The 21,918-nt window shown below is 37.6% G+C and overlaps 3 protein-coding genes and 1 non-coding gene across 8 annotated transcripts; 2 read left to right on the top strand and 2 right to left on the bottom strand.

Annotated features, from left to right (window-relative positions):
* The first annotated feature begins 2,321 nt into the window (after positions 1 to 2,321).
* On the top strand, positions 2,322 to 10,498 carry LOC112196395 (histone-lysine N-methyltransferase family member SUVH9-like). The gene is given in 3 exon segments (XM_024336720.2): positions 2,322 to 3,740; positions 3,743 to 4,623; positions 10,074 to 10,498. Coding segments are annotated over 2 exon segments (2,064 nt in total). The 5' UTR covers positions 2,322 to 2,491; the 3' UTR covers positions 4,558 to 4,623; positions 10,074 to 10,498.
* Positions 10,499 to 10,790: 292 nt separating this feature from the next.
* LOC112196396 lies at positions 10,791 to 13,910 on the bottom strand. The gene is made up of 4 exons (XM_024336721.2): positions 13,619 to 13,910; positions 12,229 to 12,299; positions 11,786 to 11,921; positions 10,791 to 11,021 (listed from the first exon to the last, which is right to left on the bottom strand). Exons 1-4 carry the CDS (start codon positions 13,764 to 13,766, stop codon positions 10,936 to 10,938), a joined length of 441 nt encoding a protein of 146 aa, XP_024192489.1. The 5' UTR covers positions 13,767 to 13,910; the 3' UTR covers positions 10,791 to 10,935.
* A 1,679-nt stretch (positions 13,911 to 15,589) lies between these two features.
* On the bottom strand, positions 15,590 to 15,671 carry TRNAS-AGA. The gene has a single exon. It is a non-coding gene; the product is annotated as a tRNA-Ser (tRNA).
* A 66-nt stretch (positions 15,672 to 15,737) lies between these two features.
* Positions 15,738 to 21,680, top strand: LOC112199721 (glutamyl-tRNA(Gln) amidotransferase subunit B, chloroplastic/mitochondrial). Of its 5 annotated transcripts, none has more exons than XM_024340699.2 (10): positions 15,738 to 15,898; positions 16,192 to 16,887; positions 16,964 to 17,173; positions 18,639 to 18,779; positions 18,891 to 19,094; positions 19,621 to 19,818; positions 19,890 to 19,958; positions 20,663 to 20,779; positions 20,939 to 21,024; positions 21,542 to 21,680. In XM_024340699.2, exons 2-9 carry the CDS (start codon positions 16,261 to 16,263, stop codon positions 21,017 to 21,019), a joined length of 1,647 nt encoding a protein of 548 aa, XP_024196467.1. In that variant the 5' UTR covers positions 15,738 to 15,898; positions 16,192 to 16,260; the 3' UTR covers positions 21,020 to 21,024; positions 21,542 to 21,680. The 5 variants fall into 5 exon arrangements, with proteins under 5 accessions (XP_024196467.1, XP_024196466.1, XP_024196465.1 ...); XM_024340698.2 differs by lacking the exon at positions 21,542 to 21,680 and adding an exon at positions 21,229 to 21,516 and having other exon boundaries at positions 20,939 to 21,023; XM_024340697.2 differs by lacking the exon at positions 21,542 to 21,680 and adding an exon at positions 21,197 to 21,516.
* Positions 21,681 to 21,918: the final 238 nt, after the last annotated feature.

Below are 21,918 nucleotides of genomic sequence, written 5' to 3'. Positions count from 1 at the left end.
GTTCATTCATTAAAGTTTGATGTTTTCCGTTCAAATATGGAAGAAAGATACAAATAAGCAGACATTCCAATGTATCTAATAAATAATAATTGCAGTGTTGTTTTGAAATTTGAAATCTAAATATCACTAGTTGAAAAAAAGGCACATTTTTATTTTTTGACGAAAGAGGTAGTGCAGTAGCCCACATGCCTTGATTAATAATACAAATGGGGGACACTAATTGTGCCCAAACTACATATTAGAATAAGCGTAGAGAGACCGTCTCAAAATAATAACAAGTGTATCAACAAATCTGTGTATTCTAATTTACACAAATTAGCGAAGAGACTTTATTTATTTATTTATTTTTATTTTTTTGCAATGGTGAGATACCGGAAAGACAAGGGCGATGATACAATTAAGCCAACTTTCTGTACAATTCTAATGACCGTAATTAAAATTAGCGACACTTTGTTTTATCCTGTCACTAAGAGGTTGCGCTCAACTGACAACAGCTCTCCGCCTCCCTAGGCTAGAGAAGACACATAAAATTTGTATGTCAAACAAAGCCCACTTAGCCCTATCAATATTTGCTAGGAACTTATTAATAGCAAAAAAAAAAAAATACAACCTACAACTTCAGTTTTTTATTACCATGGTTTTTTCTATTGAAAATTTGTTCACTTTTGATATTAAGGGTATGATCTGCTTGAATTAGATAAAAAAAATTTACATTTGGTATATGTACAACCACATTTGGCTATTTCAATATCCTCATCCTATTTTTAGGAAAATAGAAAAACTCGAACAAAACTTGTACTTTATTTTGAAACTCAAGAAGAATAACTTAAATTGTACTCATATTAATCCAATATCATCAGATCTAATGGTATAAATATCTCTTTTGTAGGTGATGAGAATTCTTAAACTCAACTCATAAGCTAGTTGTTGCCTATCTTCAATTGATATGTAATCAAAAGAAAAAGAAATGGTACCCAATACCAATCAATCTATTAACAATTCCAAATCCTATTATATTTTAATTTTTTAAATTTACAAAATAAAATTAACTAATGGATATGATTAAAGGAGGCTCTTTTCCAAAGGTATATTACCTCATCCCCTCTTTGTTCTCTTTGCTCTTCATAGGTGGAATTTATAGAACATGTATTCTTTTTTTGTCCGTAGACACTTTATGTGGTTTGCTCTTCTGCTGAGTCATATAGAGTGCCACTGGGCTCTATTACCTCTTTTGATCATTGGATTGAAGTTATGTTTGTTCTATCTCAGATTCTACCTTGTGTTTTCTCATTTGCTTACTCATATAGCCTTTATAGTTTGACATTTGGAAACATAGATATTTATGTCTCTTTGATCATTGTTCCCCGAATTCATTATTGTTGCTCGTAAGGCTCATTCGGCTACACTTGAATTTCATAATCTCCATCCCAATTCTTCTAATGTGACTCCACATATATCTTCAAGTCCCTCTCATCGATGGAATCCACCGAATTTGGGAAAGAGTTAAGGTGAACATTGATGCAGCTTGGGATAGTCTCTCTCTCTTAGTGGAGGTATTGCTGTTAGGAATAGTGATTCTAATGAGCATCTCTTTGCTGGTTCTGCTTAATATGCGCGGGCAATTTCGGCTAGTACGTGTTTCGAAGAGTTGCTTGCCTCTTCTTTATCTCTATCTACTATTACTGTAGAATTAGACTCGTTGCAGCTCATTTCTACTCTCAATAACTATTATGTGGTGGTGGACTGGTTTGTTGCTTTATTGTTCATGCTATTATATCTTCATCCATATCTTTTGTATCAGTTAGCTGGTCTTGGTCCAGCATAAATGCAAATTCAGCAGCTCAATATGTTGCTATCCTAGCTTGCTCATAGGAAAGTTTGCCCTCTGAATTCGGATCTCAATCCCTCTTTTTTTCTATCTCAACTTTTGTTGTTTAATGCCGGTCATATTCCACCTTCTATGCAAGATTTGAACTTTGGTTTCAGTTTTCCCTATAGTGTTCTTCATTTCAATAAATTGTTTCTATACCCCAAAAAAAAAAAAAGAGGAACAAACCGTACATAACATTTTGTTCTTTGAAATTAACATTTAAAAATCAAGAAATCTATGTACGTAAAAGTCCGGAAAGGTTGAATTGGTCAATAAGGGTTCCTTTTGAAAATTTGAAAATCAAACATAATCTAAGTTTTGTACGCTATTCAAGAATTTCAAACTATTTTTTCAAGGAACGGCGACATGTTTCTTACTTTTTTAGACTTTTGGAGTGGGGTCCCCACTCCTTTGCTGCCGTCCTAATAAGAAGGAGGGGCAATTCCGTCCACAATAAAACAAACCCCAAGCTTCATTCAATTCTTTCAATTTTTTTGACATCCCAAAAAAGAAAAAAAAAAAAAACGAGACAGAGAGAGAAGAAAGAAGAAGAAGGTGAGCTCCATTTTCAACTCCGCCATGAAAGTAGCTTCAGAACCCTAAAAAGAAACCTCACCTTCCATGCCCATCTCTCTTTCTACTCAAACCCACTTCTTTCCTTTGACCATGGGCTCTCTCCTCCCAATTCTTGACCTCAATGCCTCCCCTCAATCCGTCCCCAATTCAACCCTAGCCACCGCCACCATATCCCTCAAGGTCCCCAAAATCGAACCCAAGCCCGAACCTTGCGACGACCCAGCTCCCCAACCCCCCTTCGATCCCAGCCCCAGCTCCGACATTTTCCCCAATCCCCAAACTACCCCTCTCCCCCTCCCCCACCAGACCTCGATCGTCGCCGCCGCGCCGGACCACGTCTACTCCGAGTTCCACCGCATTTCCGAGCTCTTCCACACCGCCTTCGCGAAAGGGATTCAGAACTGCGACGGCGGCGGCCGCGGCGGTGGCGGAGACGAGGACGGCGTCGTTCTGGACCCGGAGTCCGGCGCGATTGTTCCGGTGGAGGACAACAGCCAGCAGCAGCAGCTGGCGGAGGTCGTGCAGCGGAAGAAGTACCCGCAGCGGTCGAACGAGCTCGTCCGGGTCACCGATCTCAGCGACGAGGACCACCGCTACTTCCGTGAGGTCGTCAGGAAGACCCGGATGCTCTACGATTCGATTCGGATCCTCTCGGTGGCGGAGGAGGACAAGAAGAATCCGGGTCAGGGGAAACGGACCCGGGGCGACTTGCGGGCCGCCTCCGTGCTCCGGGACCGTGGCCTCTGGCTCAACCGTGATAAGCGGATTGTGGGGTCCATCCCCGGTGTCTATGTTGGTGACCTCTTCTTCTTTCGCATGGAGCTATGTGTGGTTGGGATACATGGTCAAGTCCAAGCTGGAATTGACTATCTTCCAGGGAGCCAGAGCTCGAATAGGGAGCCGATTGCGACGAGCATTATCGTCTCTGGCGGGTACGAGGATGATGAGGATGCTGGGGATATTATTATCTACACAGGACATGGAGGGCAGGACAAGTTTAATAGGCAATGTGCACACCAGAAGCTGGAGGGTGGGAACTTGGCGTTGGAGAGGAGTATGCATTACGGAATTGAAGTGAGGGTTATTAGGGGGAGGAAGATTCATGGGGCTGTTTCGAGTAAGGTGTATGTTTATGATGGTTTGTATAGGATTCTTGAAACTTGGCTTGATGTTGGGAAGTCGGGGTTTGGTGTTTATAAGTTTAAGCTTTTGAGAATCGAGGGGCAGCCTGAGATGGGGAGCTCCATTCTTAAGTTTGCTGAGAGTCTTAGGAGTAGGCCATTGAGTGTGAGGCCGAGGGTTATCTTAGTTTGGATCTTTCACAGCAGAGGGAGAAGATTCCGGTGTTGCTTTTCAATGACATTGATGCTGATCAGGACCCCTTGTATTATGAGTATCTTAGGACACCTGCATTTCCAACTCATGTGTATCATCAGTCGGCAAACGGAACTGGCTGTGAATGTGTTAACGGTTGTAATGAAAATTGCTTTTGTGCTATGAAAAATGGAGGGGAGTTTCCTTATGATCAGAATGGGTTTCTTCTGAGGGGGAAGCCTGTGGTATTTGAGTGTGGGACCTTCTGCCGTTGCCCCCCGCAGTGTCGGAATCGTGTCACCCAACATGGATTGAGAAATAGACTGGAAGTGTTTAGATCAAGGGAAACAGGTTGGGGGGTTAGGTCTTTGGACTTGATACATGCTGGCGCTTTTATATGTGAGTATACAGGAGTTATTCTCACGAGGGAGCAGGCTCAAATTTTTTCCATGGATGGTGATAGCTTGATCTATCCCCATCGGTTTTCTGATAAATGGGCAGAATGGGGAGATTTATCTCAGATCTATCCTGATTATGCGCGTCCAACTTATCCGGCAATCCCACCGCTGGATTTTGCAATGGATGTGTCAAAAATGAGGAATGTTGCTTGTTATATGAGCCAGAGTACCACTCCAAATGTGATGGTGCAGTTCGTTCTCTATGATCACAACAACTTGATGTTTCCTCATCTTATGCTATTTGCAATGGAGAACATTCCTCCTCTGAGGGAGTTAAGCCTTGACTATGGGGTGGCGGTGGCTGATGAATGGACAGGGAAACTTGCTATCTGTAACTGACTAATTTTGTAGGTGTGATACATTCTGAATCATGCTGACAGAGTTATGGGAATATGCTGCCGTAAGGTAAAGCCAACTTCATTTTAAAAAGCATTTCTATATTTTCTTCTATCTTGCATCACAGCTTCCCCTGGTTACCTTCTGATTGTTGAGATCACATACAGTGAGGGTGTCTTTTCCTGTGTTTGTTGTAGCTTGAGTTCAAACTTTATTGTCAACTATTCAACCATTTTAGGTGTAGGTGTGTGATTCCTTAAGAAATTCATTTGCATTATTCCTGGTTCCATGAGATGGAATTGTTTGTGTTGTTTCATATGATTGGCAGACATGTAACTCCAGTATTTCTGTGAAATTTTTATAAACTCCTATATTGTCATTCAGTTTGTTCTGTATTTTGGATAGTTTCTTATTCATCTGCTCTGCCTGTGTGGTAGTATTTGGATCATTTCATATTCAGTTTGTTTCATATGCGAATCTTTTTCTATTCATATTAGGATTCCTTTACCCTTTTTATTTGTCCCTCTTATGGAGCAAGACGATTTCACTTGTTTCCATTGGGACATTAAGTGCGTATTAAATAGTTTTAGATGTTTCTTCAAAGATTAATACTCGAGGGAGTAAAGTCTCAGAATCTCTTATCTGCTTTGTGGTTGCATCATGAATTTCAATTAAGTAGATGGGATGGGTTTTGGATTATTAGTATGAATCTAGTAATTTGCAACTACATTTACAGGATATCATAGTCAAGACTTAGATTGTGATAGTTAAACAAGTTAACTGCAGTGAGGAAAAAGAGCATCAACTTTACAGGAATAGAGGCTTTTTAAATCTACTACTAGAATAATTTGTCAGCAGCAGTGCTCATGGCTAAATCTGCTACTAGCAGTCTTTATCTGGACATTTTGTTTACCACTAGTTTTGGCTTCTGCTGTATGTCACTGAGTATACACAGAATTTCCATTTCTGTTCATGTTCCAGAAGAAAGGAACAATCTCCTACTTTCCTAAATATAGAACTATTCTGTTTTTGTATTGAGTACTCATCAAAAAATTTTGGATGCGATGTTTTGTTTGTTTTTCTTTTACATATGGATAACTTATCTATATGGACGAGGCATAATTTAGGTTGGGTAGGATTAGGTGGTCTGAAGTGGCCAGCTTAGCTTTGACTTGTTTGTATGCTTCTTCTTCACCACTAGCAATTCCGAAAAATATGGACAAAAAGTGGTAAAAAAAATCCCCCTTTCTGTTCCATGTGGCAATAAAAATGATGATAGTTGGTCAGCCGTCATCAGTAGGTAGATGTGGGTATATATGTGGATATTCATAATATCTCAAATACTGATATTAGCATCACACAAGGTGGCAATAATTCAAAGGGGAATCACATAAGCAAACTTATAAATCAGTAATATTAGGAATGTTTGGAACCTGGAATAAAATTCTGGGGGTTAATGAAGTAATACCTAATTTTGGAGTGGTTTTAAACATACTTCTTATGTAGGAGTGTCTGTTCCCGAGTGTAGCTTTAGTGTTTCATCCCTAAGAGCTCTTTTCTCTGTTCTGGATGGCAGGATTTTGTTAGATTTCACTATAATGGGGTTATTTGTTTGCATCAGCAGGAGCAGGTCTTAAAATAGTTAGTGGTGGGGCATTCTTAGTGAAGACGAATAAAATACATAGATATATCTGTTGATGTCCTGAATGATTAATGTAGATTCTTCATTCTAACAAGAGCATTTTAAAGTTATATACTTTCTGGTCCCCAAAATATGAGTCCCTATTTGTACTTCAAACCCACTGAAATTGCAGTCACCAAATATTTGGTGCATCTTGCAGTAATGATTTTGTCATTTGTAATCATGTCACATTGTGTTGTAGTCATTTGGGTAATAACTTAATGAGAAATCATTTTTGCTACATTGAAATACTAAATAGGATGCCTTTGTTGGCAAAAGCTAAGTACTTAATCATGGACTTGATCAAACCTGACCATCCGTAAAACTTAATAAAGACCAACACATTGGTTGTTACAACTTATGGATGACCAATACAATGGGCATCTCATTAAACAAAGCAGCATGTACTTTTGTGGTTATGATTTCAATTTCAAAACGTATATAAAAAAGAGTACGGTTTTGAATATCCCTTGACTGATGGAATTGGTGTCCAAATTCATTGTGCAATATTTGTTAGTATGACAAGGCATTTATTTCCTTAAACGTTATGTGTATATTACCTTTTAAATATTTCATTTAATATTAATGTTCAAGTCAATAACGTGTCAGTCCGAGTTTTTAGAGAGTTGCTGTGTCATGTCGTTTTAAATGTCCGTGTCCGTTTCGGTGCTTCTTAGATTGTGGTGAATTTTAAATAGTTGTTCCTTGGAAGTAACTATAGGAGTAACTTTCTTGAGTTTTCAATAAAAGATGTTTCTTTTTCAAAACTTTAAAGATGTCTTTGTTGGCAAAGTTAAGTACTTGAAATATTTTCTAGTCAAAGGAAAATAAGCTATTTTAGTTGTCTGGCGTTTCTAGTAATTGTTGAAGGGAGTCTAACTCGGAGAAAGGTAACAGTTCATGTTGGATCTGATATGTGAGTGTGTAATGAAAAGAATGCATACTGTTATATGGATTTGTGGTTTACTATAACAAAACGGCAATATTTCAGTTGCTGCAGTTTTCAGAGAAAACTTAAAAAGTTTTGTTTGCTTGTTTGTTTTTGTTTTTTTATCCTGGGGAAATTGAGTTAATTTAACCTTCCTATAGGTACAGTTGGTAGATGGAAGCAGATTCAATGTCACTTCTATTGGTTAAAATCTCTATATCGAATTGATGAATTATCAGTCAATATCGGAACATAATAGTAAATTAAATTTCTGACATAAAAGCTTTCTACATATATTATATAAATGCTATAATTACTTAGTTCTACCACTTCTAGGAGTATCCTTTTGAGTGCTAGCTGAATGTAAAGTAATGGCTTTTGTGCAATGTTGAAAGGATCCTGAATTCCTGATGTAGTGGGAGTGTTCGGATCGTGATAACCTCTAGCTGTTTATCCAGTAGTGCTAATTTCTCCCTTTTTAGAATGGCTCCAGTGACTGCATATAGGTTAAGTCTGGTTGCTTGGGCTGTTGTACCTTTTGGTTATGGATACTGAAAGGAACTTTATTTAAGTCTAGTTATAGTAGGGCTACTTTATTGTTTGCCATATCTTGGCTAGGTGTTTATGGAATCATCATAGCAGGTTGGTTTAGTAATTAGGGGGCAGTCGTTTTGCCCATTGGACTAGTATTTTCGTTTCAAGGTAAAGATGACAAGTATTTTGCAATCTTATTGCTCGTAAATAAGCTTCCTAGAACAGAAATTGATGGTATTCAGCATAGCTGGTGTGTTTATGAGGCATTTGAGGTAATTTAATTACTTTGTACAAAATCATGCTAGGCATTTTATTTAGGTAAGTGTCTGTTTTTGCCATTTTGGGGATTGGGAATGGGTATGGCTTTCCTTTCCTATGTTTGGTACACATCTTGGTAGTGATTTAACTTTTAGGAGGGAATGGTGTACCCAGGATACGGGAATAGGGTATCCATGAACTTCCTTGGGTTTGCAAAACCCATTCCATGAAGGTGGCTATAATAAATAAACATCACTCACAGTTTGTATCGTTAAGAACTAAAAATGTTATCGATATCCTCAAAAACTCTTTAGGCATTTCCCAGCATTTCCAAATACTGGAGTGGGATTCATTGTTTCTCTTTTCCTTGGAATGGGAATTGGATTCCTCATTACCCAGTCCACAATAAGTGATTGCCAAACTTATGAAGTAGGGTACTAGTAACTCTGGAAAGATTTTGCTGAACTCTTTTGTCAGGATTAAAGTTCTTTCATCATTACTATATGCTATCTACTTTCCTTATTGATGCATGCTTTTGCCTTCTTAATTCAAAATCAATTTTGATGTTTGCTGTAGACATTTTCTAACTCTAGTACTTTTCTATACTAGGAATGCAATCACGCAATTCAAGGCGCAATCAATAAGTACCATACATATACACATATGTATTACTTATTGAATATGCTTTGACAGTACTTGGGAAGTAATAGTATTTGGATATGATACAGATTAGGCTCTGTTGTAGAATTTATCCATTTCAAATGATATTTACTATATTAGTTGCCTAGTATTGTTATATAGTTATTTTTATTTTTTATTTTTAACCCCACCCATCATCCGCATGTGCTAGTGAGAATCAAACGCATGACCTGCCCGGTGTTGGTTTTACCCAATAACCTAGTATATATATTTATACTTATTGAGAATAGATCTAGATTTACTGAAAGGAATAACTAACTATAAATATGTAACTATATCGGCACTCCTTATCCGAACTCATGTCAATTTCCTTTTAAGATCATATTGGTTATTTCTCTCATATCATTCATTGTGCAAGTATTTTCAGACCAATAAGCAGTATCAAATTCATTATTAGTCTCACCACAAACCCATCCTAGTATTCTTAGCACTTGCCTTGGTAACGTTAGCTGCCTATCCTAGTTTCAGAGTCTATGAACTTTCTAAAGAACCATTCCTGCAACGTAGTGCACACTCAAAAAATCATACTGGTTAGAGTGCCATTTTCTCTACTTCTCATGCTGGGAAGGACTTATTCCCTTCACTCCACCAGCCTTCATATTTCTTGGCATTGCTAGTTGATCCTGATCTTTACTCCTACCAAGCTAGAGGTGGGGATCCTCTCTAAGCATGCCATTGAACAAACAACATTTTCATTGGTATCCTTTTATTTGAATATATATTCCTTCTCTGATTGAATTTATTAGCAACTTCTTTGTACAAAGTGCAACAATATGCTCTATATCCTTTTATTAGTCTTGCTTATGATCTTGAGCCTGTGTTAGGAATCACAGAGGAATTATCTTTCTCTGTGACCAAGTCACTTCTATTATTAGGAACTCTGTCAGGTTTATTGCTTTGCTAGAACTAAGCAGCATTACTTTCAATATTAAATATGTGTTTGTTAAAGTGTATTACGGTATTACCACACAACCCATGATTGCACACACACGTCGTCTGCACACGCATGCGCGAGCTCACACACACACACACACTCTTATTCAAGATGTATATTTCTTTTAGAAGAATAACCAGAGCAGGGGGGTCTTGTAAATCTTGGTATGTGAAGAGTGTTTCCGAAAGGAAGTAATAATCTTGTTGGAAAAGTTTAGCATATTGCTTCTGGGAGAGCAAGTTTTCTTAGTTATTTATATGAGCAATTATTATATAATTATAGGTGAGAGGGGCCAAAACCTTGCTAATGGCAAGACACTTCTCTCTAGCCATGAAACGGTGCACCAAAGTAGTGCGTATGTGTGTGTGGTGTTGTGACTCTGGTCACCCTACCATGGATGGAGGTATTTGGTGATTGTTGCATATTGCATTTGAAATAAGATATTCTATTGTCATTATGCTCACTAGATTTGTTATCTTATGCAGATAACACTCGGGCCCTGTTTACGGAAATTTGCTATCTTGCTTCTGAGTTCCCCGGTCCTTAAGTTTTGTAGATGCTGGCTATGTAAATTTTCCTATCAGATGATCCAAAAGAACTGACTTGGCTGATGAACACAGCAATTGCAGTCACCAGGTGGAGAAAAAAAAAATGCAATTACATTGCTAGCTGACCAAGCCACAGACGTTGCTGCAATGGTGTGCTCGACATTTTTGACTGTTCGTTTCCTTGACTTTTTGGATGGCGAAGTCTGCACAGCTATGCAATTCCCCTGAGACTGATAATAGTTTCCTTTAGGTTTATTGAGCTTGTAAGCACAACTGTACTAATCTTGTGTACCTACTTGTAGCATTGTATATATAATGACAAATGGCTGAAGTTTGTACAGAATCCCACGTATGTTTGCAAAGATCCATTTGTTTATAGATAATTCATATATTGTAGATAATGGTTGAAGATTAAGGTTTCAGGTAAATCGAGCAAGGAATTGCTGCATTTACTCGGGTAAAGCATCTCTTCTTGAAAGTAAACTGGATGGTGGATTGTGGTGAAACCTTCATGCTTGGGATCGTTTGTTTTGACTTGTTATGTTGCTTATTGCGTTACTTTCCTGCTTAGATACATCTTTTATTTTGCTCCAATTCAGTATGTATAATCATATAAATGTTCTTTGTTATCAATTCGGAGTTTAAATACACATGTAAAATACGATTTCCTGACAACTTTATGTATAATCATATAAATGTTCTTTGTTATCAATTCAGAGTTTAGATACACATGTACAATACGATTTCCAGACAACTTCGGTGTTCAAATTCAAGCGATCAACAAGATGAGAGAGATGGTTCAAGCTTGAGATGTGTGAGTTCCATTTTTCTCCAGGTCACGCAGTCTTGCTCGTTCCATCTTCCGTTTACGCCACTCTTCCAAGGCTGCAGAACATAATACAAGTTGGTCAAATCTAGTTCATTGTAATAATCAACAAATTTTGACATCCAAGGCAATAAGAGGAACACAAAACATTTACTCAAATCATGAGGTTATGTAAATTTTAATAAATTGTCCATAACCAATTCATATATGGAAGACTGTCAATCATACACAACAACAAAAACTATATCCAGCACCAACAGCAAGCACAATATGAGTAAATATTGTTTGATGAGTTCTCTGGCAGCAAATCCTAAATCATACGGAGGAATATTTTATCTATACAAAGGTAACAGACATGCTGCTTCTGGTAGACAGGATGTCACACATGGTCTGACACATTTAAGGTCAAAATGCATTACGAATTGTTCACAATATCATCAATTGTTCTTAGTTCTTCGTAGATTGAATACGCAATATGCACATCAAACAAATGCAATCTTAGAAAAGCAGAACTGTAGATATTCGAGAGGATAGGTAACCAAAGAAGTGTCACGTCGTACAGTCTGATCAAGACTAAAAAGACACAAAAAATTATCGACTCTAGAACCAGAGCCTAGAGAGACATGGTATGATTATAATACAACACAGGCAAGGAGAACACCTGTATCCGCAATTAAAACCCTGAGCTAAAAACTCAAGTGCCTGATAATCTATTACTAGAATTTAGCTTATTGCAAGGACAATTATTAAGTGACCCTGAAAAGGAATAACAGCTGTTTGACAAATAAAAGCAAATATGTAGGGTAGAGAGACATGTATTCACCTTTCAAACTGTTAGCATCATTAGTAGCATGCAGATCCTTCAATCTTTTTGAAAGGTCAACTGCAACTGTCTGCCTTGTGTCTTTCTCTTGGAGTGTTTCTGGTTCTCCAGATGCTTCTCGTTGGATTTCCCTCACCTGACAAGACAAGTTATTTTGATAAGGACAACTATTTTGTTAATATAAAAAACATTTAAACAAAAATCCCAGCTTAGTGGAAATCACAAATATTTCACAAATAAACTCTAAAGCAGATGCAGGTTTGGAGAGACGGTGTTCTAAAACAAGAAAAAGAAAAAGGAAAGGGCCCATGTAGAAAACAATTTCTATTCAGTTTTTGCATGGGCATTCACCACTTCATTTATGTTTAAACTTTAAACAACCAATAGCTGAAACTTTTAACTAGAATTGTAATTAGCAGTCCAATAATAACACCCATACTTACTCTTTTTATTAGTTCCAAGGGTCGCATAGCAAGACGGATCTCTTCAGATTCTCTGATATACCTGAGTGTGGCTGCAGTTGGAATATAAAAGATTGTGCAGCAGTAAATCAGATTGTTCCATGTTCATAAAGAGATTTGTATAGACAGGACATAAGAAATGCAAATAAAGTCAAGAATATCATTATAAATTATGAAACATTGCATTTGCAGAGCAGCAACAATATACAGTTTCAAAGTTTCTCAAGAACTGTGATGGCTCAGTCAAAGAAATGTGTTAACAATCACCACAATGTACCACATTTCCCTTAGAATTAGCTCATTGAGACCATCAAGTTAGATTCCATTATTTGTACTTCACAAGTTCAGTGAGATGAATCTGGTCTAAAAAAGTGATCTTAGCTTCTACTGATCCTACAGTTCAAAAGAAGGATTAAACGGAAAAACATAATTACGACAGAAAATCTAGAGCAAGGCATTAGTTCAAATTTTGAAACCATGTATTTTATTTGATTTCAAAATGAATACAGAGCTCTAGTCAGTCCTTGACTCCTGGCTAACCAGATAGATAGAAAGTAATAAGGCCCTAGTAGCAATACCTAGGTTCAATTTTGATGGAGTAAGTAATTGTATCCTAATGGTTAAGCCGTTAAGGGAAGGGGAAGACAACGTCTGTTTCTGTAGTCCAGACATTGGACCTAAATTGAAATAGAGACTGAAGTATATGTAAAAAACTAATGATCCATATTGGAAGGAAGAAAAGAAGGCACATCACGTTATGAAACTGAACAAATTACTGAAGATGACAATCACCACGCCTTTGACATTTTGTTTACGTACATTTACAAAACTTTCTGTCTAAAAAAAATTAATCTTGTTGTAAGGTGTTCCCCAATCTAAAAAAGGAACTCTTCTCCTAAAGAACCTGACATGGAATTGGAATATGTGGTGCTGTATTCTGGTTCCTCAATCAAACTTCATGGCTGTTCAACAATCTAAGTGCTGGAATATTAAGTGCATTGAACTAAAGCCACAATATTAATGGATATAAACCCACATTTAGTATTTTGTTTACTAATCTAGTCTTCAACATATAAGCTGTTCTGTATCCAAATTAGGAAGAAACTCTCATAAAACTTGAGTATAAGGATTCAATCAATGCATGTACATTCATTTCAACTCTTCCAAACCCAGTTCTTTCCAACACCCTAAATCAACAACAATAACAAATCCTTGACAATTGGGTTCCTCAACAAAAACCCCAAAACTCTTCATTGATCTAGCCACACCCAAAAAGGTTACAACTTCACCAAATCCAAATGATGGGTCATCAAGTTTTGCAAAGATGGACAATACCCAAGTGCCAAATTGGGAAAAAGAGAAAGAAATGGACCTGAACTGGGTGAGGATTTGGAGCGAGAAGAAGTAGAGAAGAGAAAGCCCTGAAGCAAAAGAAGAGCTGTGATGACGTTCAGCAAGCACATCATTATGGTGGCGCTCCTGAACGACAATCTGGGCCTCCATGGCTGCTGTCCGTCCATTCCTATTCCTTCTGTTGATTTTGGTGAATGATATTATGGCATTGAGCACTAGGTGTGTGTGTGTGTATATATTGGCAGCGGAGAAGACCAAACACCCTCCACGGCAAGACTTTAAAAAGTGTCTTGGACCATAAGCTTGAATTACTCCGGTGAGTCCGGTCCACAACCTTCTTTATTTACGAGTAGGTGCTGCGCTGTAGGTAAAAAACAAAGGTTGGGTCCTTGGAATCTATTCCCAAGTGACCCATTTCAAGTTTTCAACTTTTGCTGTCTTTTCCATACAATTTTTTGGTAGCACTTGACTAGACTAGACGGAAAAGGTGTCGGAACACTATACGCCAGTTTTTGTTTTTTTGTTTTTTTTTGTTTTGGTTTATCAGATAAATAACTCAAAATGCTACCATTAATCTTTCGTGAGTCGAACTCACAACCTCCTACTTATAAATAGGAGACTATGTTACTAGACTAAATGGTACTAGGCACACGACATATACTTGTATCTAATAAGAATAGACAATGTCCCAATCAATGACTCTCCAAAACCCTAGGTCAGCGGCGGGTTTCCAAGCCACAAATCGCCCTCGTCCGGTGGCGGCCCGAGCATAGGCTCGCCTACGCTGCCGGACGGGGATTGATGCTAGCATTCCGGGGATCTGGAGGGGTGGTGCTCAGAGTTCTTGCAGGCGGGGTTGGCTTTAGATTTCAAGTGGATATCTTCGGGATGTGATGCCATGCGGTGCAGGATCGAAGGCCCTTTTTTGATGCTCCTGGGTCGACGGAGATGCAGGGCGATAAGGATCTGAGGTGCTAGATCGGTGCAGGTTGAGGCGATGCGGGTTGTGGCGGCTTTATTCGTGGGTTTTGGTAGTGGCGGCAAGGATCATGGCAGACCAGTCGTGGCGGTGTGGGTCGACGACGCTTGCACTGGAACAGCAGTGTTGGTTCATCATCCCCTGGAGGTGGAACTTTGTTTTGGGCCAAGCCAGACCTCATGTGCTTGGGCGGGCCTTCCCTTGAGTTGCTCTGGATTGAAATATTTTGGGCTAGGGTTTTTGCCCTAGGCCCAATTCTATGTTTTCTAGTTTTGTCTAAATTACAATAATTCCTTGTATTAGGAAACTAAACATTTGTGCGTACTTTTAGTACCTCTAGTGCATCTGGAGTAGTACCAAATGAGGATCTCCGCTATCTCTACGTATTTGATTGTATAATGACTATGTCTATTTCTATGTACCACTATGGATACTACCACTATCTTCTTGTCTACCTATGTCCTTAAATAGTAGCGGAAGGGTATGTAATGACCTATTCTGGCTTGAGATGAAAGATATTATTGCCCCTTAGGCTAATTCAAAAAAAAAAAAATCTAATAAGAATAGACAGCTAGATAATATCAAATGTATTTTTTATTTATTAAAAATAAGATTGATTACAAATATTAAGAGTTGAGATCATCTAATAACTGCAGTGTCACTTGCACTGCTGATGCTTAGAAGAATTTTTGAGTAGTAGACTAGTTTTGTGTGGTCGTACACCAAATCTATACTCATACACTACTCCACAACTACATAAAGATGGTCCATTTCTTAAGAGAACTTGGTCTTCAGTTGATACTATCTGATTATCAATTATTTCAATATCAACCTACAAAAATCAATCAAATCAGAATTGACTTACGGACTTGGGCATTCAAATATATTGAATAAATGAAAAATTCATCATCATGAGAATATCATTTTGGTGCAATAGACATGAATTGATTTATGGGCATCCATGGCATGTTATCCTTAAACCCTAAATATAAGTGCAAGTGTTTAAAAAAGCGTGGACGGCAGGATTCGAACCTGCGCGGGCAAAGCCCACATGATTTCTAGTCATGCCCGATAACCACTCCGGCACGTCCACTTGAATGAGAACTCACCCCTAAACAAGCTACTAAAAGTAACTCAAGTTCAAGTTCACAGGTGTGACGGATTGGAGCCAATGTTATGTTGGACTGGGTTTTTATTATCTGATTCTGGGTGGTGGTAACTTCATCTGCTTCTGGTGCGCCTAAATTAACTCACTATCCACTTCACTGTTACTTCAGTTTTGGCTCCATAACCAAAACACCCACTCTTCTGGGATTACAAGTAAGTCTTCTCATTTTCTGTTTCAAGTGCTCTCTGTAATGCCATGAATGCCCTCTACCATTTTGATGAGTTGGGAATGCTGGGAATGTTGGTTTTTGGGTGGTATTGGAATTGGGTTTTGTGTTTTCTGTGTCTACTGTGATAGCCTGAGTTGGGTTTTTCATGTGCTTTGATTATTTGAATAAAGGTGACTGCTTTGGTTCGGATTGTGTTTTTGGGATTGATTGAGTTATCAGTTGTTATTCAATAGTTGATATTTCCAAGGAATTTAGACTCAAAATCTTATCTTTCAGGCATTGCTTCATGTTTGCAAAGACAGGCCCCTGCATTGTTTGATATTGAATTGAATCGAGTTTAAGAACATGGCCTCCACAATTTTCAGAAGCTTTCAAACCCACCCTTTTGTGTTCCATCCCACTACATTACTTAGAAGAAAGAATGTTCTTTTGTATTGCACAATGAGAAGTGAACAAACCCAGACAGCGACCCAAGAGAAGGTTAAGCCACAAGTGAAAGTTTCTAACTTGAACCCGAATAAGAAACTGGGGAATATCTCGAAGGACTATGAAGCAGTCATAGGTATCGAAACCCATGTCCAGCTATCTACTCAGACCAAGGCCTTTTGTAGTTGCCCTTATAATTATGGCTCTCAACCAAACACTAGTATTTGCCCCATTTGTATGGGTCTGCCTGGTGCTTTACCGATTTTGAACTTTAAGGTCATTGAGTCTGCTGTGAAAGTTGGACTTGCACTCAATTGCAAATTGGCAATGAACTCGAAGTTTGATCGGAAACAATACTTTTACGCGGACCTTCCAAAGGGTTACCAAATATCCCAGTTTGATGTTCCAATTGCGACTGGTGGCTACATTGATTTGGATATTCCAGTAGAGTTTGGAGGTGGGCATAGGAAGTTCGGCATTACAAGAGTTCACATGGAAGAGGATGCAGGGAAGCTGATGCATTCAGACGATGGAAGTTACTCACAGGAAAGTACCTTTCGCTTCATACTTGCCATCAACATTTTCTAGTTCTTATAAAATACTGTTTGTTTCTTTTCTGCAGGTTGATCTAAATAGAGCGGGTGTGCCCTTGCTTGAGATTGTTTCTGAACCTGATATGAGAAATGGTATTGAAGCTGCAGAATATGCTGCAGAAATACAGAGGGTGGTTCGGTATTTGGGAGTGAGTAATGGCAATATGCAAGAAGGTTCACTTCGTTGTGATGTCAATGTTTCTGTTCGACCAATTGGGCAATTACAGTTTGGGACGAAGGCAAGTAGCTTTTACTTACTTATTGATATATTGTGTTAGTAACTAGTAATCCAGTATACAGAGATAGTATTTAAAGAAAAGAAGAGAAGAACAAAGGACTGAGGGACAATACCATGATCACTTAATAATCAGAAATAAGAAAAATTTTGTATGAGGATAATTATAAATCAGTGCAATGAAAGCTCTGGATGACTTTAATTAGTCATCCTTACTTTGTTAATGCTTGGTGATCATTGCAATATTATCTTGACATGCCTAAAGAGTCAAAATTTCAGCATTGCCAATTGATTGAGACCGATAGAGCTCAAAGAAAAATACTGTAGATTTGTTTTTTGTATGAAGTTCTTGAATGTTATAACACATATCAGAAGGAAACATGAATAATAGAAAGGTGGATTGGAACTAGTGTTACAGCTTGGCTAGAAAAGAAGTACCCTCTTTGTAAACCCAAGGCATAGACCATGGGACCAACTCCAAAAACAAGGCATTCTTGGTCCAAAAATAAGTCTCAATGGTACTTTAAGAGTCCAAGTCAGTAAACATTAATATAGAAATAAATCAAGACTTTACTTGTTCATATAAAATTTTGTTAGAGTATATGTTTGCTGTAGTTCAATATCTTCAATATTCTATTTGAGTTTTAGTGTAAGTAGTACAATATCTTTAAGAACGGCTAGGATCTAATGGTATTTATTGAGTCCTTAATAAGTCTTTTGGTATTTTACTAGCCCAAGGGGATGTATTTGAAACCTATATGGTTATCTGCTGTAAATCGAGGCAGATTGGAACACATGAAAATAGAGTATTGTTTAAGGCTTGGTGCCTTGGTATCTTTTCAACATGCTCTATTCTTTATTTTCTTAAGTTCTCTGCAACTACAATAGCTAGAAACCATTTTTTTTTCTTCTTCTAAAACTGTTGTATATTTTAAACTTTCTACTTTCTAAGCTCACCATAGCCATTACCCAATCCTATAGGAGCACAGGTGCATTGTCCTACATCAACTACTATTACTCTTGAACACTTGGTCAAATATTCTATCAAATTAGCTGCTTCTTACCTTTTGAAAGAATGATCCAGTGAACAATATTCAGGAAATGTCAACTTTTGTTACTTTTAGTTGTTGGTGGCATTTTCCCAGAAAGAATGTGTGTGGTACTCAACCATCAAACAAAAACGTACACACTATAGTACCTGAATGAACAAATGAGACATGAAAAACAGAAATTGTTGTTCCATGTGATGAACAACATAAAGTAAGTTATATGTATGCCTTTGTATATTATTGACTGTTGAAGTCACAGCTCTGAAATTGGAAATCCACTAGTCACAACACACACACACACTGAAAAAGTGGGAAGAAGAAAGAAGTTGCAACATAACGATTGTTTTTCTTTCAGTCATCTGATGATATAATACTATCATTTATTGCCTTTGGTGTCTGATGACCTTCTTACTTTGGTAGGTGGAGATAAAAAATTTGAACGCTTTTTCGGCAGTGAGCAGGGCAATTGATTATGAAATTTCGAGGCAGGTGCTTCTTCATAGTCAAGGCCAAGACAAAGAAATTGTACAGGAAACACGGCTATGGGAAGAAGGAGCTCAGGTGACTTTACCTTTTCTTTTCATTCTCAGCATCTAGTCAAACAAGTACTGTGTAGCTATCATTTCCTTTGTGTCTAATTACATGCTCTGTGAACATTATTGTAATGTTCAGAAAACAGTTACAATGAGGAAGAAAGAAGGACTATCTGATTACCGATATTTTCCTGAACCAGACCTTCCAGGAGTTTTCCTCACCCAGGACTATGTTGATGGTATTCATAACTCTTTGCCTGAACTTCCAGAAATGAAGCGTCGGAGGTATGAAAAGATGGGCCTAAGCATGCAGGACGTTCTTTTCCTTGCTAACGACATGAATGTGAGTCCCCTGGATTATTCTCTAAATGCTTGCTCTGTCTGGAAGTTGCTAATTGCTCTGGAATTTGTTATCAAACGAACAAAGCAGAAGTTGAAATTTATGACTGAAATGTTGCTTGAAGATCCAACAGAGTAGCTAAGAAATATAGAAAAGCTAAATGTATTTTATCCTTATATTTGTTACAGATATATTCGGTGTAAAATATAGTTTCCAGGGACAAATTATTCAATCTGCATTTCAAACAAGATTAAATGGCAGGGAAAACTGGATTAGGAGATAAAAAGAAAGAAGGAAAGAACTTAAGAACCAGACAAAAGTGAATGTCTGTCTTCTTACATGGTCTGGGCACTGAGTGTAAAGTGTGACCAGAAGGTTTTAGTGCTAGATGTTTCTTAAGTCTTCCTTCAAGGAAATTCTCTAATCGGTCAGTTATATTAATCATCAAGTACTCCTAGTGATATGTTATCTAAATGGTATATCATCTTACATGACCTGAAGCGGGGCACATGCTTAATGTATACCTTAGGTTGCAGAATTTTTTGATACTACTATTAAGAAGGGTGCTGATGCGAAGCTAGCTGCCAACTGGATAATGAGTGATATTGCTGCCTATATGAAAAATGAAGAGTTGTCCATCACTGAGGTCAAGCTTTCCCCTCAAGAGTTGGCTGAGTTAATAGCTTCCATAAAAGATGGGACTATTAGTGGGAAGATAGGGAAACAGGTAATGATTCCGTTATCTTTTTGGGACAAGTTTTACAATTTTATTTATTTCTGAAATCAATAAATTTGCAGATATTGTTTGAGCTTCTAGCAAAAGGTGGTACTGTGAAGGGACTGATAGAAGAAAAAGATTTAGTTCAGGCAAGTTGTTTATTGTATTGGCAGGCTCTTTAATTCATAACACATAATTCTTGTCAAATGGTCAGATGTGTGAATACTTGATGGATCGATAGTCGCAGGCCAGAGCCTGTGGAACTGCCTAATATAGCATTCACTTTTTAATTTAATTTTCTTTTGTTATTTATTGTGTCAAATTCAACACATATCACCATGTTTCTTAAAAACAACATTTTATATTGTTTTTAACAATTTGGCGAATTATTGGAATGTCCTAAGATGTTCTCTAGTTTGAGAAGTTAAAAGACAAACTCTTTTTTTCGTTAGTGTACCCTCTATATGTTAGAAAGTCAATAGACAGAGTCATTAAAAGGATAGTTATGGAAATCTTTACATGTGTGTGTGTGTGTGTGTGTGTTGTATTTATATTTTCAAAAACAATATAAGGAATGATGTCTCCTTCCGAAAGCTGACCTCTTCTTTCCAAGGACCAAAAATTTGGAAAGTAGGGAATAGCTTTTTGGCCTTTCTCCCCAGCTGTATGGACTATTAATTTCTGTACTTAACATAATAAGTTTATAGAATAGAGTAGTTCTGTTATATGATGGTAAACAGAATTTGTACAGTTCAGCAGCCAAGAAAACAGTGAAAGAAAATCATCTTATGATAAAAAAAAAAAAAAATTTGTTAGAAAATTGATGGTTCTCTAATGGCTTTGGTTTTAATAGATTGTAGATCCTGCTGAGATTGAGAAAATGGTGGAAAAGGTGTTGTCAGAGAATCCAAAGCAGCTGGACCAATATCGCAGTGGAAAGACTAAGCTGCAAGGTTATTTTGCTGGCCAGGTAAAATTCTGTCAAATCAATGGAGATATTCTTTTGTGTTGATCACAAGGGTAGATTTTTTTTATCTCTCCCTTTTCCATTCATGATTACACTATTAGTAATTATTTTATTTATCTATTTTTTGAGTGAGGTGGCTTGAACTTTTTTAACTCTGCGCAGATAATGAAACTTTCAAAAGGAAAAGCAAATCCAGGGCTTCTAAACAAGATTCTGTTAGAGAAATTAAATGCCAAAAGCTGATACAGGTATAAGTTATCTGCAAACAATTTCTGTAATTTGCATATACACAGAACTGCTGATTATGCATCTGTTACCATGTTCCTCTATGAATTTTGATGTAAATATAATACATATGTATTGCATTATATCTGTTGGTAACTAGATAATGCAATGACCTGGCCCCGAACTTCAAATTAGATGTATTCAACTCTAGTGAATTCGCTCACACCGGAAGGGCCGTTGCACTTTGTAGCATGATTTATATAGCTTATGGTGGAAGTGGAAGTTTATCTAGACTTTGATGTGTTAGTTGGCATCTCTCTTTCTGAACAAGTGATTGACAGCCGCTTGAAAATCTGCGTGCCCTATCTGGAGAGCCTAGAACTCATTGGCTTCTGATATTGTATTTCCTGCTTCTGTTGACTGGTCTTTAATGCCAGCAAGTTGGATGGATCAATTTTGAATTGTAACCTGACATGCTCCAGATATATAATCACCTCCAGTTTTCAAGCTCCTAATTTTGAGTTCATTTTCTTTCTCTAGATGTTTATCTTCGGCGGACAGGCATACCATCTTTCCTTACCGACTGTTGCCTAGTAACTAATCTTTTAAATATTGATTTATAGAGTTTGTAAATTACTTATTTTTGATGGCTTACTTACCACCGACAATCTTGACGGGTTCCTAGTTGAGTTTTTTTTCTCTAGAAAGCTTAGAGAACATAGAATTTTGAAGGTTGGTGAAAAATAGATAAGAAAAGATTGTCAGTTTTGAAAGACAACTTGGTGATGTTCATACTATTGTTTTGTTTGTTGCTATTTGAGAGCCCGTCAACCAGGTTCTGTCGCGAAGATCTTCAGTGATGCACAAAAATCCTCATGTTCATACTTTTACAATGCAAATAATCATGAAAAAGTAGA

Source organism: Rosa chinensis, chromosome 4 (assembly GCF_002994745.2).
Source record: "Rosa chinensis cultivar Old Blush chromosome 4, RchiOBHm-V2, whole genome shotgun sequence".
In the NCBI taxonomy this organism is placed as follows: Eukaryota; Viridiplantae; Streptophyta; class Magnoliopsida; order Rosales; family Rosaceae; genus Rosa; species Rosa chinensis.
Note: the sequence above shows the minus strand (reverse complement) of the source record. Positions and strands in the feature narration are given on the sequence as shown.

Excerpts from the sequence above, each read along its gene's own strand:
- LOC112199721 (XM_024340699.2), top strand. The coding sequence starts at position 16,261 with ATGGCCTCCACAATTTTCAGAAGCTTTCAAACCCACCCTTTTGTGTTC. Across the intron at positions 16,888-16,963 it reads ACGATGGAAGTTACTCACAG|GTTGATCTAAATAGAGCGGG; the intron begins GAAAGTACCTTT and ends TCTTTTCTGCAG. Across the intron at positions 19,819-19,889 it reads GTGGGAAGATAGGGAAACAG|ATATTGTTTGAGCTTCTAGC; the intron begins GTAATGATTCCG and ends ATAAATTTGCAG.
- LOC112196396 (XM_024336721.2), bottom strand. The coding sequence starts at position 13,766 with ATGGACGGACAGCAGCCATGGAGGCCCAGATTGTCGTTCAGGAGCGCC. Across the intron at positions 12,300-13,618 it reads CAAATCCTCACCCAGTTCAG|CCACACTCAGGTATATCAGA; the intron begins GTCCATTTCTTT and ends TTCCAACTGCAG. Across the intron at positions 11,922-12,228 it reads CCTTGGAACTAATAAAAAGA|GTGAGGGAAATCCAACGAGA; the intron begins GTAAGTATGGGT and ends TTGTCTTGTCAG.